This window comes from Microtus oregoni, unplaced genomic scaffold (assembly GCF_018167655.1).
Source record: "Microtus oregoni isolate MIOR12 unplaced genomic scaffold, Mior012 000010F_ref0000083, whole genome shotgun sequence".
NCBI classification, from domain to species: Eukaryota; Metazoa; Chordata; class Mammalia; order Rodentia; family Cricetidae; genus Microtus; species Microtus oregoni.
In genome coordinates, this window is record NW_024543069.1 from 45,004,959 (window position 1) to 45,025,979 (window position 21,021).

The 21,021-nt window shown below is 44.6% G+C and overlaps 1 protein-coding gene across 5 annotated transcripts in view; it reads right to left on the minus strand.

Annotated features, from left to right (window-relative positions):
• The window catches only part of Pld1 (phospholipase D1), a 216,052-nt gene that overhangs the window by 67,964 nt on the left and 127,067 nt on the right, over positions 1 to 21,021 (minus strand). For 4 of the 5 annotated variants that reach the window (XM_041658928.1, XM_041658929.1, XM_041658927.1 and 1 more), the window contains 5 exons: positions 16,381 to 16,581; positions 14,865 to 15,078; positions 5,001 to 5,129; positions 3,966 to 4,084; positions 2,282 to 2,395 (listed from right to left, as the gene is read on the minus strand). In XM_041658928.1, coding sequence (XP_041514862.1) covers positions 2,282 to 2,395; positions 3,966 to 4,084; positions 5,001 to 5,129; positions 14,865 to 15,078; positions 16,381 to 16,581 — 777 coding nt within the window. Of the gene's footprint in view, positions 1 to 2,281; positions 2,396 to 3,965; positions 4,085 to 5,000; positions 5,130 to 13,967; positions 14,082 to 14,864; positions 15,079 to 16,380; positions 16,582 to 21,021 lie in introns of all 5 variants that reach the window. The other variant, XM_041658931.1, reaches the window with a different exon arrangement.

Here is a 21,021-nt window from a genome sequence, read left to right on the forward strand (position 1 = left end):
AGAAGAGATAAAATAAGAAATCATCTGTCTGATAAACTTTGAAAACGGCCACGTGGCATAAAAGTCCTTCAGTGCTGCCTGCACATTAGCATAACAAAGGCACAGCCAGTCCACAGTAAGGCTGCCTCAGAAGCCCATTTTCTGTGAAATCCTTATCAGCATCTCACAGGGGCGAAAGCCAGTTTAGGAAATGCTGTCTTCGGTTAATCTTCTCAGCTGATGGGCAAGTTGAAGGTCACCCGGGAAGTAGACAAGTTGAAGGCCACTGACGCTCACCTTCAGGCCTTACAGGGGCTACACTGCCCTCTCCAAGGGCAGCGGTTTACAACAGGTTGTCTCAGGTTGTCACAAGAACCAGCTCTGGCCCTCCTTGTCAGCAAGCTCTTAGGGCATCCAGGTGAGTGGCCAAGAGAATTTTTCAATTTCACCGCTTTCTCTTCTCAGCAAACTATGTTTCCAGAGGCAGCAAAAAGTGGTTTTTATCCCCTCCTTTCAGGATCCAAATGATGACTTACAGTGTAAACATATGGAGCTTAAACATATGCTTATATAAATATATGGTACTTAAACATGCTGGTTGAGTCAGTGAATGAGTCTTGATATAAGCAGTAAACTAAAATATCTCATCAGTGTATATATATACACACCAATATACATATATATTTAAATTATCATATACATTTAGTTATTCGTGTGTGTGCGGACACACAAGGGTGAGAAAGTCAGAGGACAGCCTGCAGGAGTCTCCTTCTACCATGTGAGGGCAGTATATCAAACTCAAATCACCAGGCTTGGCAGCAAGGGCTCTCACCCCATGACAATCAACAAATACATTTTTGACCAATACTTAACAAAAGCTCTATGACCCCCACATCAATCTTAATGCAAGTTCAAATCTTAAATCCTCTTTTTTTCTTATTACTAGCATCCTTGTCTCATCTTGCAGAATGAGTAAGCTCTTCTTATCCACATAGAATTAAATAGATTCATAAAATACCAACTTATACGCAAATGCTCTCTGTGCTTTCAAATGGAACGTTTTTGTATCTTTTCATAGTGGGATGACGTCATATCTACTACAGGTACTTTTCTCAAGTGGTGTGTCCAATTTTCTGTTTGTGTGTTTGCACGTGAGTGTTTAGGTGAATTGTCCTTGTGTGAGCGGGGACACGTGCAGATATGTGTTATTCACTTGTGGCCTAGGACAAGCCTGGGTATTGCTTGTGAGGTCTCCACCTTATTTTTTTTTTGGGGGGGGGGACAGGATCTCTCACTGGCGTGGGGCTCCCTAGGTTGGCTGACCAGCGAGGCCCAGGATCCACCTCCCCACTGCTAAGATTACGAGCACACATCTCCATGCCTGGCTTCTTTACATGGGTTCTGGGGCTCACACCCTGAGCCTCCTGCTTGCGTGGCAAGCGCTATACCACCTGAGCTATCTCCTTGGCCCTGACTTGTTGTTTTTATTGTGTTATTTTGTCTGTTGTAATATATTTTTACTTTCAGTAGGCACATGCTTGCCCTTAGTGTGGGGTAACAGACTTAGACACTTCATTTGTAAAAGCGTGTCCACTAGGGCCCCTGTCCACACCAGGGTCACAAACAGCAGGCAAGGGACTGGGCTTCTACTCAAACAATGCTTTCGATGGTACGAAAGCAACGCCAATGTGGCCCATCCTCATTCTGACCTTGTGTAACTTCAAGACATTTGAAGCCTATTGATAAAGAGAGTCAGCTGAGTACCACTGCCAGAGCTTGAACCCATCAGTAGTGGGTGGCTCTGGAGAAGCCCCAGTCCCAGGTCATGAGTTTTCTTGTTTGTAATTTCATGTGATTGGAATGGAAGCTGTAAATTTTTAGAACTCTACTAAACAACTGCCTGTTGTTTTAAAAGGGCCTCTAAAAGGTATTTGGTTAATTAAGCACTAAAATTTGGCTGAATGAGAACTCCCTTCCCAGACTCCATGTTTCAGCCTCATCCCTGGTGCTCAAGCAGCACCAGCACCAGGTATACAGCATAAGAGTGGCAAGGGGCGGCTCTCAAGGAATCATGGGAATAGCTATGCCTGCACTGTAGCCTTCCTGAGGACATGCAATTATTAGACATAACACAAGGGCTTTAGAAAGATGGCAAACCGAATCATTTAGAGTAAATACAACACTCGATTTTCAAAGAGCCACCTAGTCGCGCGTCAGAAAAAATGCTTATTGGAAAATCTGAAACGAAGGTGGCAGACAATTATACCCGTCACCACGACATTACCCAGCAGCCTTTGCTCACCTGCACTTTGGCGGGGACTGTCCCAGGCACCTGGTACCTCAGCTCATGCGCAGTAGTTTGAGACTTGGGGAGCAAGAAAGGGTAAGAAAGGGAGCGGTATTTTGGCTTCATAATCTGAAACAGAAAAGGCAAATTCAAAAAAAATTCAAATGAGAAAAGAAATCCATTATTTAGAGTGGGAAAAGAAATGCAGGTTCCTGGGAACCAAAAAATTTACAAATGGATATTTCTACATCAAAACCTGGAAGCTGTCTTTGTTTTCTGTGTTCGCATTTCCCTATCTTCCCTATGCAGCAAGCACACATTCTTTCATATTGAAGGAGAAAATTAGAAGTAATCTACAGGTACAGAGATATGTAATTGCAAAACTGGAATTGTTATTCTATGTGCTAATGTTTCGCTGGGCTGTAAATGTCTGACGACAGCAATTAGGCATGATTTCATTTTAAACAACTTCACAGTAAGACAGAAGGAAGAATCAGATTTGGTTCATATTACTCAGGAATTCGGAGCTCATATGACACCCAATATAACTCTGGAGGCTAAGCCAGGAGCAACACTCTGAGGTCTGGGTCAGCGTGGGCTACGTACAAAGTCTGTCTCAAAAACAAAGCTTTTAGTACTATGAGTTGGCATTTTAACTAATTCTAGCAGTATTTAAACCATTAGAAGTGATGTGGAAATACTTTTTCTGGGAAGGGATTTTATAGCTAAAAATACTATTGAGAGTTTATCCTATCAGGAGCAGGGCACGGGAGTATAGAAAAATACAACTGTAAATATCAGCAATATTTTTATTTTTGACAGTACAGTAGATTAAAAATAATATTGCGCAGGCCAGTGGCAGTGCATGCCTTTAGTCCCCACACTTGGGAGGCAGAGGCAGGAGAATCGCTGTTAGTTCAAGGCCAGCCCGATCTACAGAGCTAGTTCTAGGAAAGTCAGGGCAACACAGAGAAACTCTTGCCTTGAAAAACCAAAGAAAAAGAAAAAGTAATAAAGTAATACTGCCTTGCTTACTCATGCATCCCCTCCAAACTTGAATTTAAAATAAACAAATTTGCAGCTTTTATATGAACGGTAAGTAAACTGATACCCTGTTATTCATGGAACTACTCAACTAGGACCCCTTTCCAGGTTATCAGGATAGGCAACCTCATTATTTTAAGTAGATGCAGCGGGCCCTTAACAGCACCAATGGCTTGGCTGAATTTCTGCAGGTTAGGGTCTTGCTCTTATAGCAATGGTAGCTTGTAAGTGAGTTCTATCTGGAGAAAAGAAATGGCTCCAATTCATTGGCATTCCCTGTTCAAAGCCAGTTCCATGGTCCTATGCCAGCACGTGGCCAGGACAGGCCAGGATCAGAAGGGACTTTATACGCCCCACAGACCCTATAATAGTCATCCACATGCATGCTGGTCTGTCTCTGCAAATACTTAACATTTCTGTTTAAATCCACAGGCCGTGATTACCGCATCTATTCCTCCGCATTCAGAGTTGTCTGTCATAGTACTCCAAAAACCAGTTTCCTTTCTTGTAGTGCTCTGAAGCCCTGCGCTATGTCAATGATAACCCTACCAATAGATGGTGTCACAGATGTGCCCACGGTAGCCCTTTCCTGACAGCCCTCTGAGCGTCACCTTGGCCAGGGACCAACATGGCCAAGTCACAAAAGCATCGGTACCTTGGTGAAGTTCCAGCGCTGGATGAAGTGACGAGCCACATCGCGAGCTGCCTTCCCATGGACCACAGAACCAATATCGTGCCAAGGCATACGGGGGGTGGAGTACCTGTCAATGAAATCTGCCCGGGGCGCCAGGCAAGGACCCATCACTAAGTTCAGTGCCAGAGAACAGAAATACTGACCTCAACTAAGATACAACACAGTCATGGTCAAAGGAAATAGATCTGCAAGAAATCCAACCATCCACCCACTCCACTGAGTCTAATATATACTTAGTACTGATCTGCAGACAAGGCAAGGTGTGATGGGATTTCCCTTTTGATCTGTGGGAGTAACCGTAGGCTATCTGTATACACAAACACCATGCTGGGCACCTCTTAGGTACAGAAGCACAGTCATTATCTAAGACACATCCCTCTAAGAAGGAAGACAGAGAGAATAAATACAAAAGAACCAAACGAGGGCTACCCTCTGCGGGAGAAGTTCAGTTTCCCCCCTGAAACACAGCTGCGGGAGATTGGGAAGCTTTAAGTGTCAAGTTTTCTTCTCATGGCTACACGGATAACACTCACACAGGTATGACCAAATCAGACCACCAGAATTCAACACAGCCTTGAGGCTCTGGCTCCTCACTGAGGATCTGGAGGTAGTTAATGGTGGCCAGGGGAGGGAATGGTATAAGTCACCTCTAAGTAATTCCTTACCCACGCTCTTGTAAGCAACCCAATTAAACTCACTGAACCATCAAAAGTAGAAGAGTTTCTCATTGGGAAGAAAAAGGGGATTAATGGGAAGAGGAAGAGAGGGGAATAAAGGAGGGTAGGTGAAACCAAAATAATATATGTTTGTATGCATGCATATATGTATTATGAAAATGTCATAATGAAATTAATCATTACATATAGTTAATAAACGTCAAAAACAAAATTTTAAACAGACAGAAGGCACTTAGATCACGTGCATGCATACTTACTGAAATGCCCCAAAATGGAAAAACAGAATGGAACCTGCAACCGCCCTCCTCCTGATACTCACCAGCGAAAGGCTTGTCCAGCTGAACCCAGTCCTTGAAGACAAAGTTGCAGTAATCCTTCCCGTGCCAAAACCTGGTCTCCCCATGTAGCTCTCCCACGCCTGTCTGCACGCTTCGGATGGAGCCAGTGTCTGTGAACATTGCAAGATTGGCTCAGAGACAGAGTTGGGCAGGCCCTGGAGAGGGACCTCCTGACCCTAACACTCCTTTACCCCACTTTTCTTCTTGACTCCTGTCACTAGGGCAGCCTAAGTACATTTGATCAGGGACTGTGGGCTGGGGTAGTATTCCAACCCTCACGAGATTCTCTTTAGATTAGCAATGAAGGCCCAAACAAGCGTCAGTCATTAACTTGGAAGCTAACGTTCTTAACAGTTGAGTAGCTTATTCTCAACGCCTACTAGGCCAGGGAGAATAGATCACAGAATATATTATAACAAAAGAATTCCCCAGGTGGTGCTTCAAGAGAACACTATAGCCAGGTGAGTAGGGAGGTCCACTAGACAGAAGCAGCAGGAGCTAGGCCACCTCTTCCTTTACCAATATGGTGGATGCTTCATGCCTTTCTCATCTCAAAAAACATGAGTCTCATATTTATAGGCAGTCCATGTTCCAGCCCCAGAATAATATAGCTACATGGCACCAAGCTTCTACATTTGGGGTCATAAAGCCTTCCATGTAAAGTGTATGATTTGGCCTAGATGACGGCTAAGATCTTTCCATCTTTAACAAACATTATCCATAAAACGTAACAGACAAAGCTTACAACCGAGGCACTAAAGCACAGTTGCAGCAGCATCCCACAAAGCGATAAATGGATCACTCTACTTAAGAACAGATACCCAAGTTAAACAGCATGAACACTTCAGGGATGTGTCCCTGAGACATCAAACAAAGCAGGGGAGAAGCAGAACTGAAATCACAAATGCAGGTCTTGCACAAAGGGGGCATTAATCGGGCAGACATGGGGCGCAAGAACGCTTGCTAAAGGAATAATAATAAAACCACTTGAAGTAGCCAATGAGAGGTCTTTTGGCCCCATACACTACAGCTGCCATAGCACCCAAACTCCTCTCCGGAGCATCTACAGGTGGTTCAAGTGCTAAGGGGTCGGTGTGTGTAGGAGCTGCTTCCCAGCAGCCATCTGTCGTTTCCTTCCCCATTTTCCCTTTCCTGAGCCCCAGGCGTCAGCGTGCCTCCTCCTTCACTGTATTGTGACAGGCTGATCCACCTTGCCTCTGTGCAGTCTGCATGTTACCCATTCTGAATAGAATACTCTTCTCTCCCTGTGGGCTGATCTTTTAGTCTTCTATTATAAGCCGTATCATTCTGGCCTCAAGAGAGATGGAGCAGACCCGTGCCGGCAGTGGCCTCACCAGCACTGATGCTGTCCTGTCTGCAAAGACCTTATTACGGCCTTTGACCAGGCCATGCGATTGCATAAATCACTGAGTGGATGGATATCCCTCCTCCGGGAGCCTATACACTCATAGCGGGCACCGCAGCACTTCACCACCTGCTGCAGCTCCCAGCATCTAGGAAGTAATTAATCAATGCTTGCAGAACAAATATTTTTATGCAGTAACCACACACCTAATATTCTATCTCAAAATTAATATTAACTTTTGAAAGATCATTAAATATGCAGTATGAAAAAAAATGGTTTAAATTGTCAATGTCAACAAAAGCAACTAATGTTTGAAAGAGACTTCATTATCTTCTCCCAGCCTTGGCTGTCCTGCTGTAGACCCCTGAAAGGAAAGAGAACATATGGGCTGTGCGCTGCCCCGTAGGCTCAAATAGGATGTGTGCTGACATGTAGGCTCTTCCTAGAAGCATGGATACTGTTGGGAAGCCAGGCTTGAGGGAGGGACAGGGAAAGTGAGAATGCAGACGATGAAGAGTCAATTCCAAATTTACAATACATAGAAACAGAGAGGTGGCTCAGTAGATAAAGGTACCCACGACCTAGCCTGGGGCCCTACATCAATCCCAGGACGCACGTGGTGAAAGAACGGACTAGACCAAATTGTTCTCTAATCTCCACAGACCTGTCATACCACATATGAAGGGGTGTAGCTTCCCCCACACAGTAATAAAAAATTAAAAAACACAAACATGTAAGAATTAAATTTGAGGGCTGGAGAGACGGCTCAGTGGTTAAGAGCACTGGCTGCCCTTCCAGAGGTTCTGAGTTCAATTCCCAGCAACCACATGGTGGCTCACAGCCATCTGTAATGAGATCTGGTGCCCTCTTCTGGCCTGCAGGCATACATGGAGGCAGAATGTTGTATATACAATAAATAAATAAAATCTTTAAAAAAAATGAATTAAATTTGAGATACAATATTGTGTGTAGTAATTGCAAATATATGCATACACAAACATGTATACATACATATAATTGATTTTTCATCAATCTGAGAATGAAGCTGAGACTGTAACATGGGCGCCTATACACTTGTTGAAATATAAGATAATTATAATAGTTGGTTATCATTTGATAGCAAAATGAAAGTAAATTTCTAGTCTCAGAAAACAACCCTGAAAGTAACTGGATTTAGATGCCCACAATTCAAATGTGCTTTTGTTTCTAGCCAAGGCTTGACTATGCCAAGGGACAGCAGTCCTCCCAACACACGGAGGCAGCCCAGCACACGTGCACATGTGAGCAGACACAGCAGTGCCGTATCTGGCCCCCAAATGACATCCTCACAATTGCATCTCTTCTCCGTGGATGCCTCGTGCCAGGTCTCCGCCCCCTTGTCTGTCAGTAGTCAAAGTTTGCGGCAAGGGTGTCTTCCCATTCCTACCGGGAGTCTCCAGGCCTTGCCATAGTCGCCTGTGTCACACCTAACGCTAAAACTACAGCATCCTACAGCACCAATCCCTCTGAGGGTGACTCAATGCCAACCTCTCAGGCACCTGGACATCTCTACCACTCTGCCCAGCTCTCCTCCTCACATCCTCTCTCTCACCACTTCCGGAACCTTAAGGACATCTTAATAATTCTTCTGGAAATTTCCATCTCTTTTAGTCTTGAACACATTGTTAGATCCCTTTACATCAAGTATATCACTCATGAATCTTTCCCTTTAGCCGACCTCCACCATAGTGTTCCCCAGCATTTTTTGACTTAGACTCACTAGAGCCTCCAAAATTGACCCAGATAGACTCCATTGGCCCAGTCTATATAAATTAATTCTTAATTACAACCCCTAAGTTCCCTAACCCTGAAAACCCAATGGTGTGTCCATGGTTCACTTGTTATCATAAGCTAACCTGAACTGACATAAAAGTTTTTCCAACTGCGTTGCCCAACTCATACTGCACATACATGAAGTCTGCTTACATCCTGACTGCATTATCCCGACTTGTGTTGTGCACACGTGGAGTCTGCTTACATCCTGACTGCATTATCCCGACTTGTGTTGTGCACACGTGGAGTCTGCTTACGTCATGACTGCATTATCCCGACTTGTGTTGTGCACACGTGGAGTCTGCTTACGTCCTGACTGCATTATCCCGACTTGTGTTGTGCACACGTGGAGTCTGCTTACGTCCTGACTGCATTATCCCGACTTGTGTTGTGCACACATGGAGTCTGCTTACATTCTGACTGCATTATCCCGACTTGTGTTGTGCACACGTGGAGTCTGCTTACGTCCTGACTGCATTATCCTGACTTGTGTTGTGCACACGTGGAGTCTGCTTACGTCCTGACTGCATTATCCCGACTTGTGTTGTGCACACGTGGAGTCTGCTTACGTCCTGACTGCATTATCCCGACTTGTGTTGTGCACACGTGGAGTCTGCTTACGTCCTGACTGCATTATCCCGACTTGTGTTGTGCACACGTGGAGTCTGCTTACGTCCTGACTGCATTATCCCGACTTGTGTTGTGCGCACGTGGAGTCTGCTTACATCCTGACTGCATTATCCCGACTTGTGTTGTGCACACGTGGAGTCTGCTTACGTCCTGACTGCATTATCCCGACTCATGCTGCACATATGTGGTTTTTGCTTACATCCCTGTATAGCCGGAGCCTGGTGGAAGTGCCACATAATACAGGGTATAGATATGATATCTCTTTTCTAAACCCTGGCATTTTCTAGTTTCTGAAGCTTATCTGACTCAGGGCTTCTTGTGGGTTTGTCCAACTGCATTAGTTTGAGAACTGAAAACAATTGCTTCTGGTGTTCATTTCCGAATCTGTGCCCTAAAAACGTTATCCTGAAACAACGCTCTCTCCTTTCTTAGTTTCTACCTTCCAAAGTTTTTTCTGTAGCATTAGGGCCTCGCACATGCTAGGCTGGCACTCTACCACTGAGCTACACCGCCAACATCCTATCTTTTGAAACTATATTCATATTCAAGGGTGGTCGCAATCCAGGTCCTGAATGAGTAACGTGGTTTTGAAAATGTTCATTCTTCAAACTTTCTAGATTTCCAAGTGTCTGTGAGGATTTGTGACTTTGTCTTGGTTGGGTCCATTCAGGTTTCCCCTGCAGCAAGAGTACTGACCATTGTGCTAGCTGGTAAAACATTTCAAAGTATTTCACAATCAGCTAGCAGACAATAAACTGGTTTTCTTTAGCTTTTTGCTTTGTTGTGTCTTGCTTTGTTTTCAGACAAGACCTATCTAGCCTTAGCTGGCATTAAACTTACTACATAAGCTAAACCAGACTGGCCTCTAGTTTGACACAGTCCTCTGCCTCTGTCCCCCAAAGGCTGAGACTGCAGCTATGTGCCACCATATCTGCCTGACCTAAGCTTGAGAAAAGATGAAGCTTATGCATTGCAATTCAGAGAAGTCTGGAGAAGCCATACCTTATTACCATTAGGATCAACGAATCACTGATAATGCGGAAACCCCCGCTTACTTAATCTGCTCAGCATTACAAAGGAGAGCTCAGCAGATGCTCCCCAAATGTGAGAGCAATCAATCTCTGCATTTAAAATAGTGTCAGGCAAAGCAATAGCCCCCTGCCCCATCGAAGCCTCCTTAGAACATAATTCTGAAAAGACAAAAAAAAATCCTTAAGGGTGGCTAAGTGCTTTTTGAATCTACCATGGTTACTGACCTCATTAAGAGGAATCACATTTAGTGTAGTTTCCTCTTTGAACCCTGCCATGATCTCTCCTGTGTTGGGAACACAGAACCAAGATCCTTGTGCCCACAGATCTCCAGAGAAACCAAGAATGTTAAGCACACAGGACTGGCTTTCCAATGGGAAAGATGAAAAACCTGCTCTTCCACCAAGAAAGCTGAGAATTGGGAGTGACAAACAGCCAGGTGACTTATATTACCTGTGGGCCGGGCCACATCAAGCTCTTCTAATCAGGACCCTTATAGCCAGAGGCTCCCAAAACTCCCACAGCCAGGACCAGACATGGCTAATAGCCCAAACAACTTCTACACTATATGTGTGACTGACATCAGGTTAGACCCTTAGGCTCTTCAGCTACTACAGATAGGATAGTCTATCTCTTAAACTCATCTTCTGGGAAGAAATGACATGCAACTTAAGTTGAGTTTCAATGTATTTGTGCTTCTTGGTGCACCAGAAATTGTATTACACCAGGAAATATTTTTTCAAATTATACTGGGTTTAAATACTTGATGTGGGAATCCCCTCTGTGTGCTGTGATTACCATTAATGAATTAAAAAACTGCTTTGGACCTATAGAAAGGCAGAAGTTAGTTAGGCAGGGAAAGCTAGGCTGAATGCTGGGGAAAAGAAGGGCCGAGTCAGAGAGAAGCCATGGAGCTACCGCCAGAGTCAGACATGCCAAAACTTTAGCCGGTAAGCCACAGCCACGTGGCAATATACAGATTAATAGAAATGAGTTAAATTAACATAAGAGTTAGTCAATAAGAAGCTAGAGCTAATGGGCCAAGAAGTGAGTTGATTAATACAGTTTCTGTGTGATTATTTCGGAGCTAAGCCAGTTGGGGTGGCAGCTCTCTCCTCCAACAGAAACTGTCTCTTTTGAGACTCTCTCGAGTCTGATCCAGGTTGACAAGTCAATCTGCACCTTGTTTTCATCTTATCTCTATGTGCAGTTCGCTTTCCTGCCTGGATACCTGCAGGGACCCCTTATACTTGCATTTTGGTCTCTGCAAGGCAAGGTGTCCTGGGAGCCCCTTCCATGAGACTATCTGTGCATTGTTAGCACTGTCATTGACTTCCCCAATATTCCTGATATTGTAAGTACAACGCACCAGTCAATTGTGCCCCTACAGCATCCATCCCAGAAATGAAATTCTTACAGTAGCCTACAAAGCTTCTTAGAGTCCATCCAGTCCCCTACCTTCTTGCTTTTCTAACATTCCCATCTCCACAGCCATATTTCTAGAACGTCCCAATTATCCTCCTGCTTTGGGTTCTTTGAACTTGTTATTGTTCCTACTTAGGACACCTCCCCAGATAGTTTCTTATTCTCCTCTTCTCCTTTTTTTTTTTGTTTGTTTGTTTGTTTGTTTTGAGACAGGGTTTCTCTGTAGCTTTGGTGCCTGTCCCAGAACTAGCTCTTGTAGACCAGGCTGGCCTCGAACTCCCAGACATCCGTCTGCCTCTGCCTCCCGAGTGCTGGGATTAAAGGTGTGTGCCACCACCGCCCGGCTCCTCCTCTCCTTTTTGAGCACCAGTGGAAACTCGACTTGTAAGAGCAATGTTCTTTATTCAGGTTATATAAAATAGTAATTCATCCTTTTGCTTACACACCATTGGTTTCCACTAGAGTAATTATCACTGCCTGAAATACTGTGTGCAACAGTCTGTGTGTGTAAAACCCATCCTCGCTACATTAATTTAACTCACAGTAGTTAGGACAGTGGTTAGTATGTCATAGGAGCTTAGTGCATATATGTTCATACAAGGGGACCAGAAAAACGGTTCAATGATTAGGAGCACAGGCGACCCAGCTTTTGCTTCCAGCATCCACCAGAAACACACACATAATTAAAGCTAAAGATAAATCTTTAAAGAACTATGTGAGCTTCTGCTTTATTGGCTGCTCGGTCTCATTAAGGATGAGCCGACCTCTTCTTCCTTATCATCCCCAGAGGCTAAAATTTGAGTTGTTTACTTCCTCCTTTTCTCTTAAAATAAACAAGTCACCAGTGGAAAAGGCTGAAAGCAAGCAAGGGCACTTCCCAGCAGCATCCCGTCCTGGGTCGCCACTGTGGGTGTCACACCCTCCACCAGGGGTTGGCCTTTCAGCTCCACTTGCTCCCATCATGCACGCACTAGTAGTCAATGTGCAGAGTCTTCACACTTTAGCAGTGAATCACACTCAATCTCCCATCTCACTTTGAACCTCACCTCTAAAGCAGCAAACACACACATCAGAATGCCACTTTCCAGGCCCGCCTTAATTAAAAATTCTTCTTAATATCTATACCTGCAGGCACCCTGTCTTGGTCCCCTCAGCTACCTAAAAGCTTCCAGACCTCAGAACATTGAGGTGCACACAGGAACAGACACAAATGAAAGCTGTCCCTAAACTCATATGCCAATCAAGAACTAACTTTATGTTAAATAACTAAGACATCTCCCATATAATGTTTTCCATTTTTCATTGTGTATCAATATTGTTCAAATTTACAAGATTAACAGTTACACTGTGCTTTGGTACATTACATACAGTTAATGTACTTTAAAAATTGCTGTGTCTGGGACCATGTGATAGCTCAGGAGATAAAGGTGCTTGCCCTCAAATCCGGAGGCCTGAGTTCAATCCCTTAGGAAAGAGAAGACCAACTCCTACAAGTTGTTCTCAGACCTCCACACAGCCACCACGGCCTAGCATACACTTATACATATATGGAATAAACACATATGATTAAATACAGTTGAAAAGCTGGATTCCTAAAGAACGTTGGAACCGCTCTTCAAGTTCCAGTCTTACTAGTCAGGTCCCCTGGGGCTTCATCCCAGCCTGTAGTTGGGCTCCAATGTCCTAACCTAGCAGAGCAGAATCTTAGCCTCAGGATCAAGCCAAGGTTGAAACGGACAGAGTGCCTGCACTTTTGCTGGTTTATACATGCAGATACTGAGCGGGAGGCTGTGCTGAGCTGGGACTACACTGGGCAGTAACACTGTGCCGTGCCGGTCAAGTTTTTTCATCTGTGACGTTCCTGCAGGCATCACAGGCATGAGGCAGTGAGGAGCCATCTGAACCCTCGGTGGCTGACTTGTAGTGACTCTTCACCCTTAGGTCAAATCAGTTGCCAAAACCATCATTCCCAGCCCCATACTTTAGCCCCTGACTAATTCATGCTTAACGTATCTAATTCTTCTCATAAAAAGTATCAGATAATATTTTCTAATCAATCCCATTTAAAACATGATGATTTTTTTTTCAGCTAATGAAGTTGTGTCTTCCCCACTTTGTCCGGAACTCTATGCCTTGAATGTGTCCTCTTAACACCAATCACTGTGCCTTGGCTGAACAAGGCTTGTCCTTAACAGTTAAGGCATTGGTCTTCCCATACCAGGGCCTATACTGGGCTCCTTTCCTTCACCAGCAAAACCTTCCTGTCCTTACCTATCCCCAAGTTACTGTCCTCTCCACCCCAAGTTACTGTCCTCTCCACCCCTAAGTTACTGTCCTCTCTACCCCCAAGTTACTGTCCTCTCCACCCCCAAGTTACTGTTCTCACCATCCCCAAGTTACTGTCAGACCCACTGGACAAGCTCCCTACTCAGAACGTTTCTCTAGGTCAGTAAGAGGAAGTCCTTCTGCCTTGCGCAGAGCTGGCTGTGTGTGCGCACACGCTACCACTAGAAGGTAAGTGCTCAGAAGTGCAGAGCTTGCACGTGCATGGAGCAGGTTCTAACTGACGTAGGGGGCACGAAGACCGAGCAGAAAGCCGGTGCGGACACACACTCACTGTGCTCAGTAGCAGAGGAAGCGACAAAAGCCAACGACCATGGGGTTCTGACACCAGCAGGTCACTTACCAGTGCCGTGCCTAGTGAGTCCCCGCTCAGACTCACAGGAAAGGCGAAAGAGTTTCAAGTGGGGCTTTAACCCATGGATTAAATTCTGGTGACTTCTATAGTGGCTAGAATAACCTGGAGAAAGTTGAGAGTTCTTTTTTGTTTTACAAAGAAACATGTTTACATATATGTGTGTGTATTTGTTTATATTTATATTTGACATATGTATCAAATTTTCTAAACTCAAAAAGCAAGCTTAATTATTTTTAAAACAAGCAAGTCTATAGAATCAGTCATTAGTTCTAGTGTGATCAAAAATCACAACACTCTAAACAAGATTTGCAAGGAATAGTAAATTCTTAAGATACAGAATATCTGATTTCTACTAATACAAACAATATATTTCTGGACGAAAAGAGAACTTTCGTCTACAAAAGGTTTATGAAGTACACCTGACGCCTTCCTTTTCACTTGGCAGCTTGTCATATTTTACAAAGCTTTAGTCATTATGTGACCATCAAAAGATCAATAGTGGCTGTTATGATGACTTTGTGTTGAAAACAAATATGCTTTGTAAATGACGCAAGGGAGGCCAACATGGAGCTCAGTTGGTAGTGCACAGAGCCCTTGGTTTAATCCCAGAACCTTGTAAAAAGGCATGGTGGTGCATGCCTGTGACGCCTGCATGGCGCGGACAGGAGCCCAAAACCAGCCTCTACTGCATAGTGAGTTTGCGACCAGCCTGGGCTCCATGAGACCCTGTCTCAAAACACAAACAGTGCCAAAGGGGCCATGGCGCCACACAGGATGGCCCGGAAAACTAGAGGCATTATTCATGGAATGCCACCACGGATTGATAAAAAACAGGTCAAGAGTCACAGCACAGCCAAGACAAGTTCTACCAGAGACGAGACTCACTGGAGGCGCTGTCGATGCTGCTGACGCTGTCCGAGTTGTGCAGGTGGCGCCGGTGCAGCTGTCGGTAGAGACTAAATTTGGAGAACTTCCGGGGCTTCCCTATTCCTTTCAGCTTGCCGTCTGTTTCATCCGCACTCTTCAGGATGGGCTTGTTATTATGAGCTTCGTGGCTACTCTTGAGGTTTAACGATTCCATCGATTCTATTGTTGCTGCCTGAGAAAGTTATTTAAAAAAAAAAAAAAAAGGCGATGCATATAGTATCCTGCAATGGGCTCTCACTCAAGCAGACCTGAGAGACGGTTTACAAAGGGCGATGGTCCCAGAACAGACTCTCCGTAGAGTCTCAGGTCAGCCACAGGGTGGTGGAGGACTCCTGTGAGCGCTTTAGCTGTCCTGGAACTTTCTATGTAGATCAGGCTGACCTCAAGTTTAGAGATTCACCTACCCCTGCCTCCCACATTCGGGACTATAACAGTGCATGCCACCACGCCCATCTAAAATTCCTGAAATTTCATTTCACTGACCCCCTTACCTCACACTAATTAAACTGTTTAAATTCAGTGTCAAGCTACATAACTCTGATGAGCAGCTGACTCCCTCCTCAGTCATTTTCTGTGTTCCCTACTGCCATGGTTTGAATGTGAAGTGCCCGCAGGCTGTTGAACACTTAGTCACCAGTTGGTGGCAGTGTTTTGGACGACTTCAGGGAGGCGCAGGGTAAAGTGAATCAATGGGGGTGGGCCTTGAGCATTGACTGCTTGTCATCTCCATGCTTTCTAACTGTGGATGGGACGGAATGAGCAGGACCCCCGCTCCTGCCTCCACAACTTTAGCAGCACGGTGGACTGCACTCCTTAAGCTGAGGCCGAAACAGTCGCACCTCCTGCTTCCCATCAGATATTTGATTACAGTAATGATATGTATCCAGGCAGGGTATTGCTCATTCTCAACCCTCAAAAAAGCCAGCAGCATAGCCCTCAGGAAATAAGAGGGGCCCCTGAACTCTTTGAATCCTTATCCATATTGCATGTGGGCCCTGTGGAGCTGAAACAAAGCAAGGATTTTTTAGCAGCTCCTGATAGCAGGTACTTTGAGGAGTTATTACTTAGCTTCCTGCTCCAATTCGCTCTAGTGACCCCAGACTGTTCTACTGACCTCTGTGTCCAGAAGTAGGAAAATGCTAAAAACAAATGCCCACCATAGCCAGGCACACACTCTCATATATGAACAAAACCCAGCTCCAGTAGCTGCCTGGGATGGGCTTCTTACTCGAATTGAACTAGAACCGACTGAGATGGCATAAGCTATCCAGAACTCACTCTCTCTTCCTATAGGAGAGAAGCTGAGAGAGGCCAGGTCCCGGGTTAGGCAGGTTATAGACTGTTACAGGAAAGTAGGTATGTCCACCATATCTCCCATTGCCACCTCTGAATCACTGGGTCAATCATGGTATTCCTATGGGTTTAGACAAGCCTGTCGATTTTCTACCGCCCCTCAAAGGTAACAGGTACTCACTGTGAGAGAGCCCATGGACAGTCCTGAGGTGACCCGCTTCACACTGCCCACGTCGGTGAGTCTGTGCTCATCGTCATCCCACCGTCCATAGGCTAGGTCAATCCCACCCACAAAAGCCAGTGATTGGTCGATAATGACGAGCTTCTCATGATGAGCCCACAGATAAACACTAGAGGACACGTGGTCTGGGTGCCTCATCACCTGCAGACAGGAGAAATCCACAACGAATGTGAACTATAAAAGCCCTCAAATCTCAGTAAAATAGGTCTACTCCCCCTGAAACTGTTTCTAAAAGAATTCAGGTACAAAATATGTTCTACACATGCTGAAGAACGTCCCTCAAACTTCACATTGTATTCTCAGTATTAGCAGAGACAGACTTCCATCTGGCTTTCTTTCTTTCTTTCTTTCTTTCTTTCTTATTTTTTTAAAGGACTATCCTCACTGTTCTTGAGAGTCTCTTGTCTCACTTTCCTAAATCCTGGGATTCCAAGTGTAGGCCCCTATATGTGGCCTCTTACGGTTTAAGTCCTCAGCCAGATGAGGTGGTTTGAGGAAGCAGTCATTTGACTTGAATGGCAACCATTAGAACCATAGGTTCTCTTTCTACCACCCCCCAATAGTTACCCTTGGTATAAATAAATTAATAAGCAAATAAGTAAGATCCCTAACCACCATGCATTGTGGAAAGATGTGTAATAAATTACATTTGCATTCTGATGATACAAGCACACAGCCACTGAGACAGCGCCTCATGACAAGAGAAATGGAGCTTTCAGGATGAGCCCCTAATGACCCTGTTTGACCTCTCTTAAGTTTATATTTGTAACTAAGAAGACACCAAAAATGTTTGCCAATGCTTTTACTTATTGTGGTAGAATACATAAAACATGAGATTTGCCACATTTCCAATTCTGATGTGCAGTTTTCCCAAGGCCATGAGCGAGCCAATTTTGAAGACTGCTGTTAAGGTTTTAAATGCTGGGTGGAATTCAGTCAGGTGGTGGTGGCGCACGCCTTTAATCCCAGCACTCGGAGGCAGAGGCAGACAGATCTCTGAGTTCAAGGCCAACCTGGTCTACAGAGCTAGTGCCAGAACAGGCTCCAAAACTACAGAGAAACCCTGTCTCGAAAAAAAAATAGAAAAAAAAAAGTAAAGAAAAGAAAGAAAGAAAAATGCTGGGTGGAGCTCATCAGGATGCAGCAATAGAATCGCAAGAACCCCGTGCTTTACCCTGAGAGGAGTATTCAGCTGTTGATCACGGTCCCCTGACTAGTTATGCCCATCCAGATTTCATACCTTTTCCTGGGCTAGCCTGGACAGGTTTTGTGGGGGTCACCTGCTCCCACTGTGGACTTACACAGTGGCTCCATCTTCACTTTTTGTCTTCAGAAACCAGAATATTTCCTTTTTCTCTTTCTGCTTCTGACTAAAGCTTTCTTGAACTGGTCAATCATCCTAAACACTAACTTTTGGTCACTGATTTTTCCCCATTCTGCCTGTGACCTGTCTGATCCTGATGTCCCTCCCTTGCTACCTTTAGGTTTGCGTTGTTCTTTTGTCTGGATCCTTAAGTAGTAAATTAAGCTGACACTTTGAGACCTTCTCTTTTCTAATGAAGGACTTAGGAGTATAAGCATCTTCCCTTTGTACTGCTTTTGCTAATTCCTGGGAGCTTTGACATGTTCTTTTATTTTCATTGATTCTAAGGACACATTTTCTGTCTTCTCCTCCTCCAACAGGGGCTCAGTACGCAGGCCTGGCTAGCCTGGAGCTCAGCACATATACCAGGCTGGCCTCAGACACAAAGAGATCCACCTGCCTCTGCCTCCTGAGTGGTGGGATTAAAGGAACAAGCCACAATGCCAGCCTGAATTATTCTTTTAAAAAATTTTAAATTTTATTTATCTATTTAGGGTTTTTATGAGACAGGGTTTCTCTGTGTACCTCTGACTGTTCTGGAATTCACTCTGTAGATCAGGCTGGCTTTGAACCCAGAGATCCATTTGCTTCTGCCTCCCAAATGCTGAAATTAAAGGCAAGCACCATAACTACCTGGCTTAAATTTTGTTAGCATACAGAATGATAGGTTCTATAATGTTTTGTTCTTATTAATTCTCTTTCCCTTGCTGACCATCTTCCTAACTTCAAATCAACCCCCTACTTTCTCACGACATGTATTACATGCTCTCTCTCTCCCTCCCTCCCTCCCCTGTCTGTCTCTCTCTGCCTCTCTGTCTCTGTCTCTCTGAGACGGTCTCACTATGTAGCTCTGGCTGACCTAGGATTTAGTACATGGCCTAGACTCGCCTTGTGTTGATGGCGATTCTCTTTCTGCTTCATCCTCCCAAGCACTGAGAGCACAGGTGTGAGCCCCTGCACCTTTAGTGGGCTGCTTTAGGAACTCATCCCTGTTGGATCACCTTTGTAGCTCACTCATGTCTGCGGTTGAACAAGAAAGAGTGTTTATCCATTGTCAGCTGATCAGCATTCAAGCTGTGCATGCCTTTAGCTGTTAAGAGCGCTGTGACCAGGCACATTTCTATGTAAGTCTGTATGTAGAGTTATGTTCTCACTTCTCTGGAGTGCAGACCTAGCAGTGACCTGTTGATGTGGGAGTGTCATATATCAATCTGTTGATTTCATTGATTAAGCAATAAAGAAACTGCTTGGCCCTGATAGGTTAAAACATAGGTGGGAGGAGTAAACAGAACAGAATGCTGGGAGGAAGCTGACAGACGCTATGCTCCACTCTCCCGGGTGGACGTGAGAGCTCTGCTCTCTGAGGCAGACGCGATTCAGCTCTGACCCAGGATGGACATAGGCTAGAATCTTCCCGGTAAGTGCACCTTGGGGTGCTACACACATGATTGGAAATGGGCCAGTCCAGGTGTGAGAGTTAGCTGAGAAGAGGCTAGATATAATGGGTCAAGCAGTGTTTAAACGAATACAGTGTCCATGTAATTATTTCGGGGTATAAGCTAGCCAGGCGGCCAGGGTGCTGGGGACCTGTTAGATCACACCATGACTGCATCCTTAACTTTTGAGGAACTAGCAGAGTTCCAAAGTGGCTGTCCTATTATCCACTCCGTCAACCTGCATAATCTCTATATTCTCAGCAACAACATATAGCACCTGACGACTGGTTATAGCTCACTGAGTGGATGGTAAGTAGCGTCTGGCTGGAGTTTTGATTTGTGTTTTCCTGATTCAATATCTTCTGGTGAGGTTTGGCCATTGGAATCTTCTAAAATATCTGTTCAGAGCCTTGGCTCATTTGAAAATGTCTTCTAGTGGTTCTGTTGAAGAAGGACTCCATACAGACTGGAAACACAACCCTTCTCAGTCTATGGTTTGTAAATACTTTCTCCTCTTCTGTGGCTTGCTTTTTTATGCTATTCTTTGTTGTGTATTCCCCCCGCCCCACTTTTTCACTAAGGTCACCCTCATGAATCCCAGAGACTTTCCACTGGACTAAGTTTCTGCCTCACTGTCGCAGAATATTTATTTACACTGATATCTCTCTCTCTCTCTCTCTCTCTCTCTCTCTCTCTCTCTCTCTCTCTGATTGGTGTAACAAAAAGCCTGAACAGCCAATAACTAGGCAGGAGAGAATAGGCAGGACTTCTAGGCAGAGAGAGAGACATCTCTGGGAAGAAGAGAAGTAGAATTTGCCAGGGAGAGGCAGGGAAGTGGGATGTGCAGAAAGGAGATGAGGTAACGAGCCATGTTGCAGAACATCGATTAAAAAATATGACTTAATTTTAGTTATAAGAGCCAGTCGAGAAAAAACCTGAGACAAGGCCAATTTTTCATAATTAATAAGAAGTCTCTGTCTTTATTTGAGGGGTGGTAATCCAAAGACAGTCTGACAAGAAAATGAGCTGCACTCGCCTCCAAAATGACCCACCAATTCCAACTGCCTCTCCCAGTACTCTCCCTCCATGTCTTCCACACCTGATTCTTCCTGTTCCATCCCTACCAAACCCCCAGTCCACCCTCAAAATTGATTCTATCTTCCCTTCCCAGGGAGATGTGCCCTGAGCCCTCCTTGTTACTTAGCCTCTCTGAGTCTGTGGGTTGTAGCCTGATTATCCTTTCCTTTACAGCTAATATTCACTTATGAGTGAGTACATACCACGCTTGTCTTTCTTGTTCTGAGTTACCTCACTCGGGATGATTTTTTTCTAGTTCTATCCCTTTGCCTGCAAATTTCATGATGTCATTCTTTTAACAGCTGAATAATACTCCATTATACCACATTTTCTTTAGCTATTCTTTGGTTGAGGGGCATCTAGGTTGTTTCCAGTTTCTGGCTACTATGGATGAAATTGCTATAGTTGAACAACTGTCCTTGTGGCAGGATGGAGCATCCTTGGGATGTATGCCCAGGAGTGGGATTATTGGGTCTTGAGGTAGATCGATTCCCAATTTTCTGAGAAACCATTTGTTGTATTCTTTTCAGTTACTGATGTCACAAAATCAACACCCAGTAAATGAATATTGAGAAGCTGCAAGGTGACTTATCCTGTGGGCTTATTTTTAATCAAGTAAGATACATAATTGTTACATATTTTAAGACTGTTAGAGCATAAGTCTTGTGTCTGGATGACTGAATGATATTTATAATTAGCTTTTAG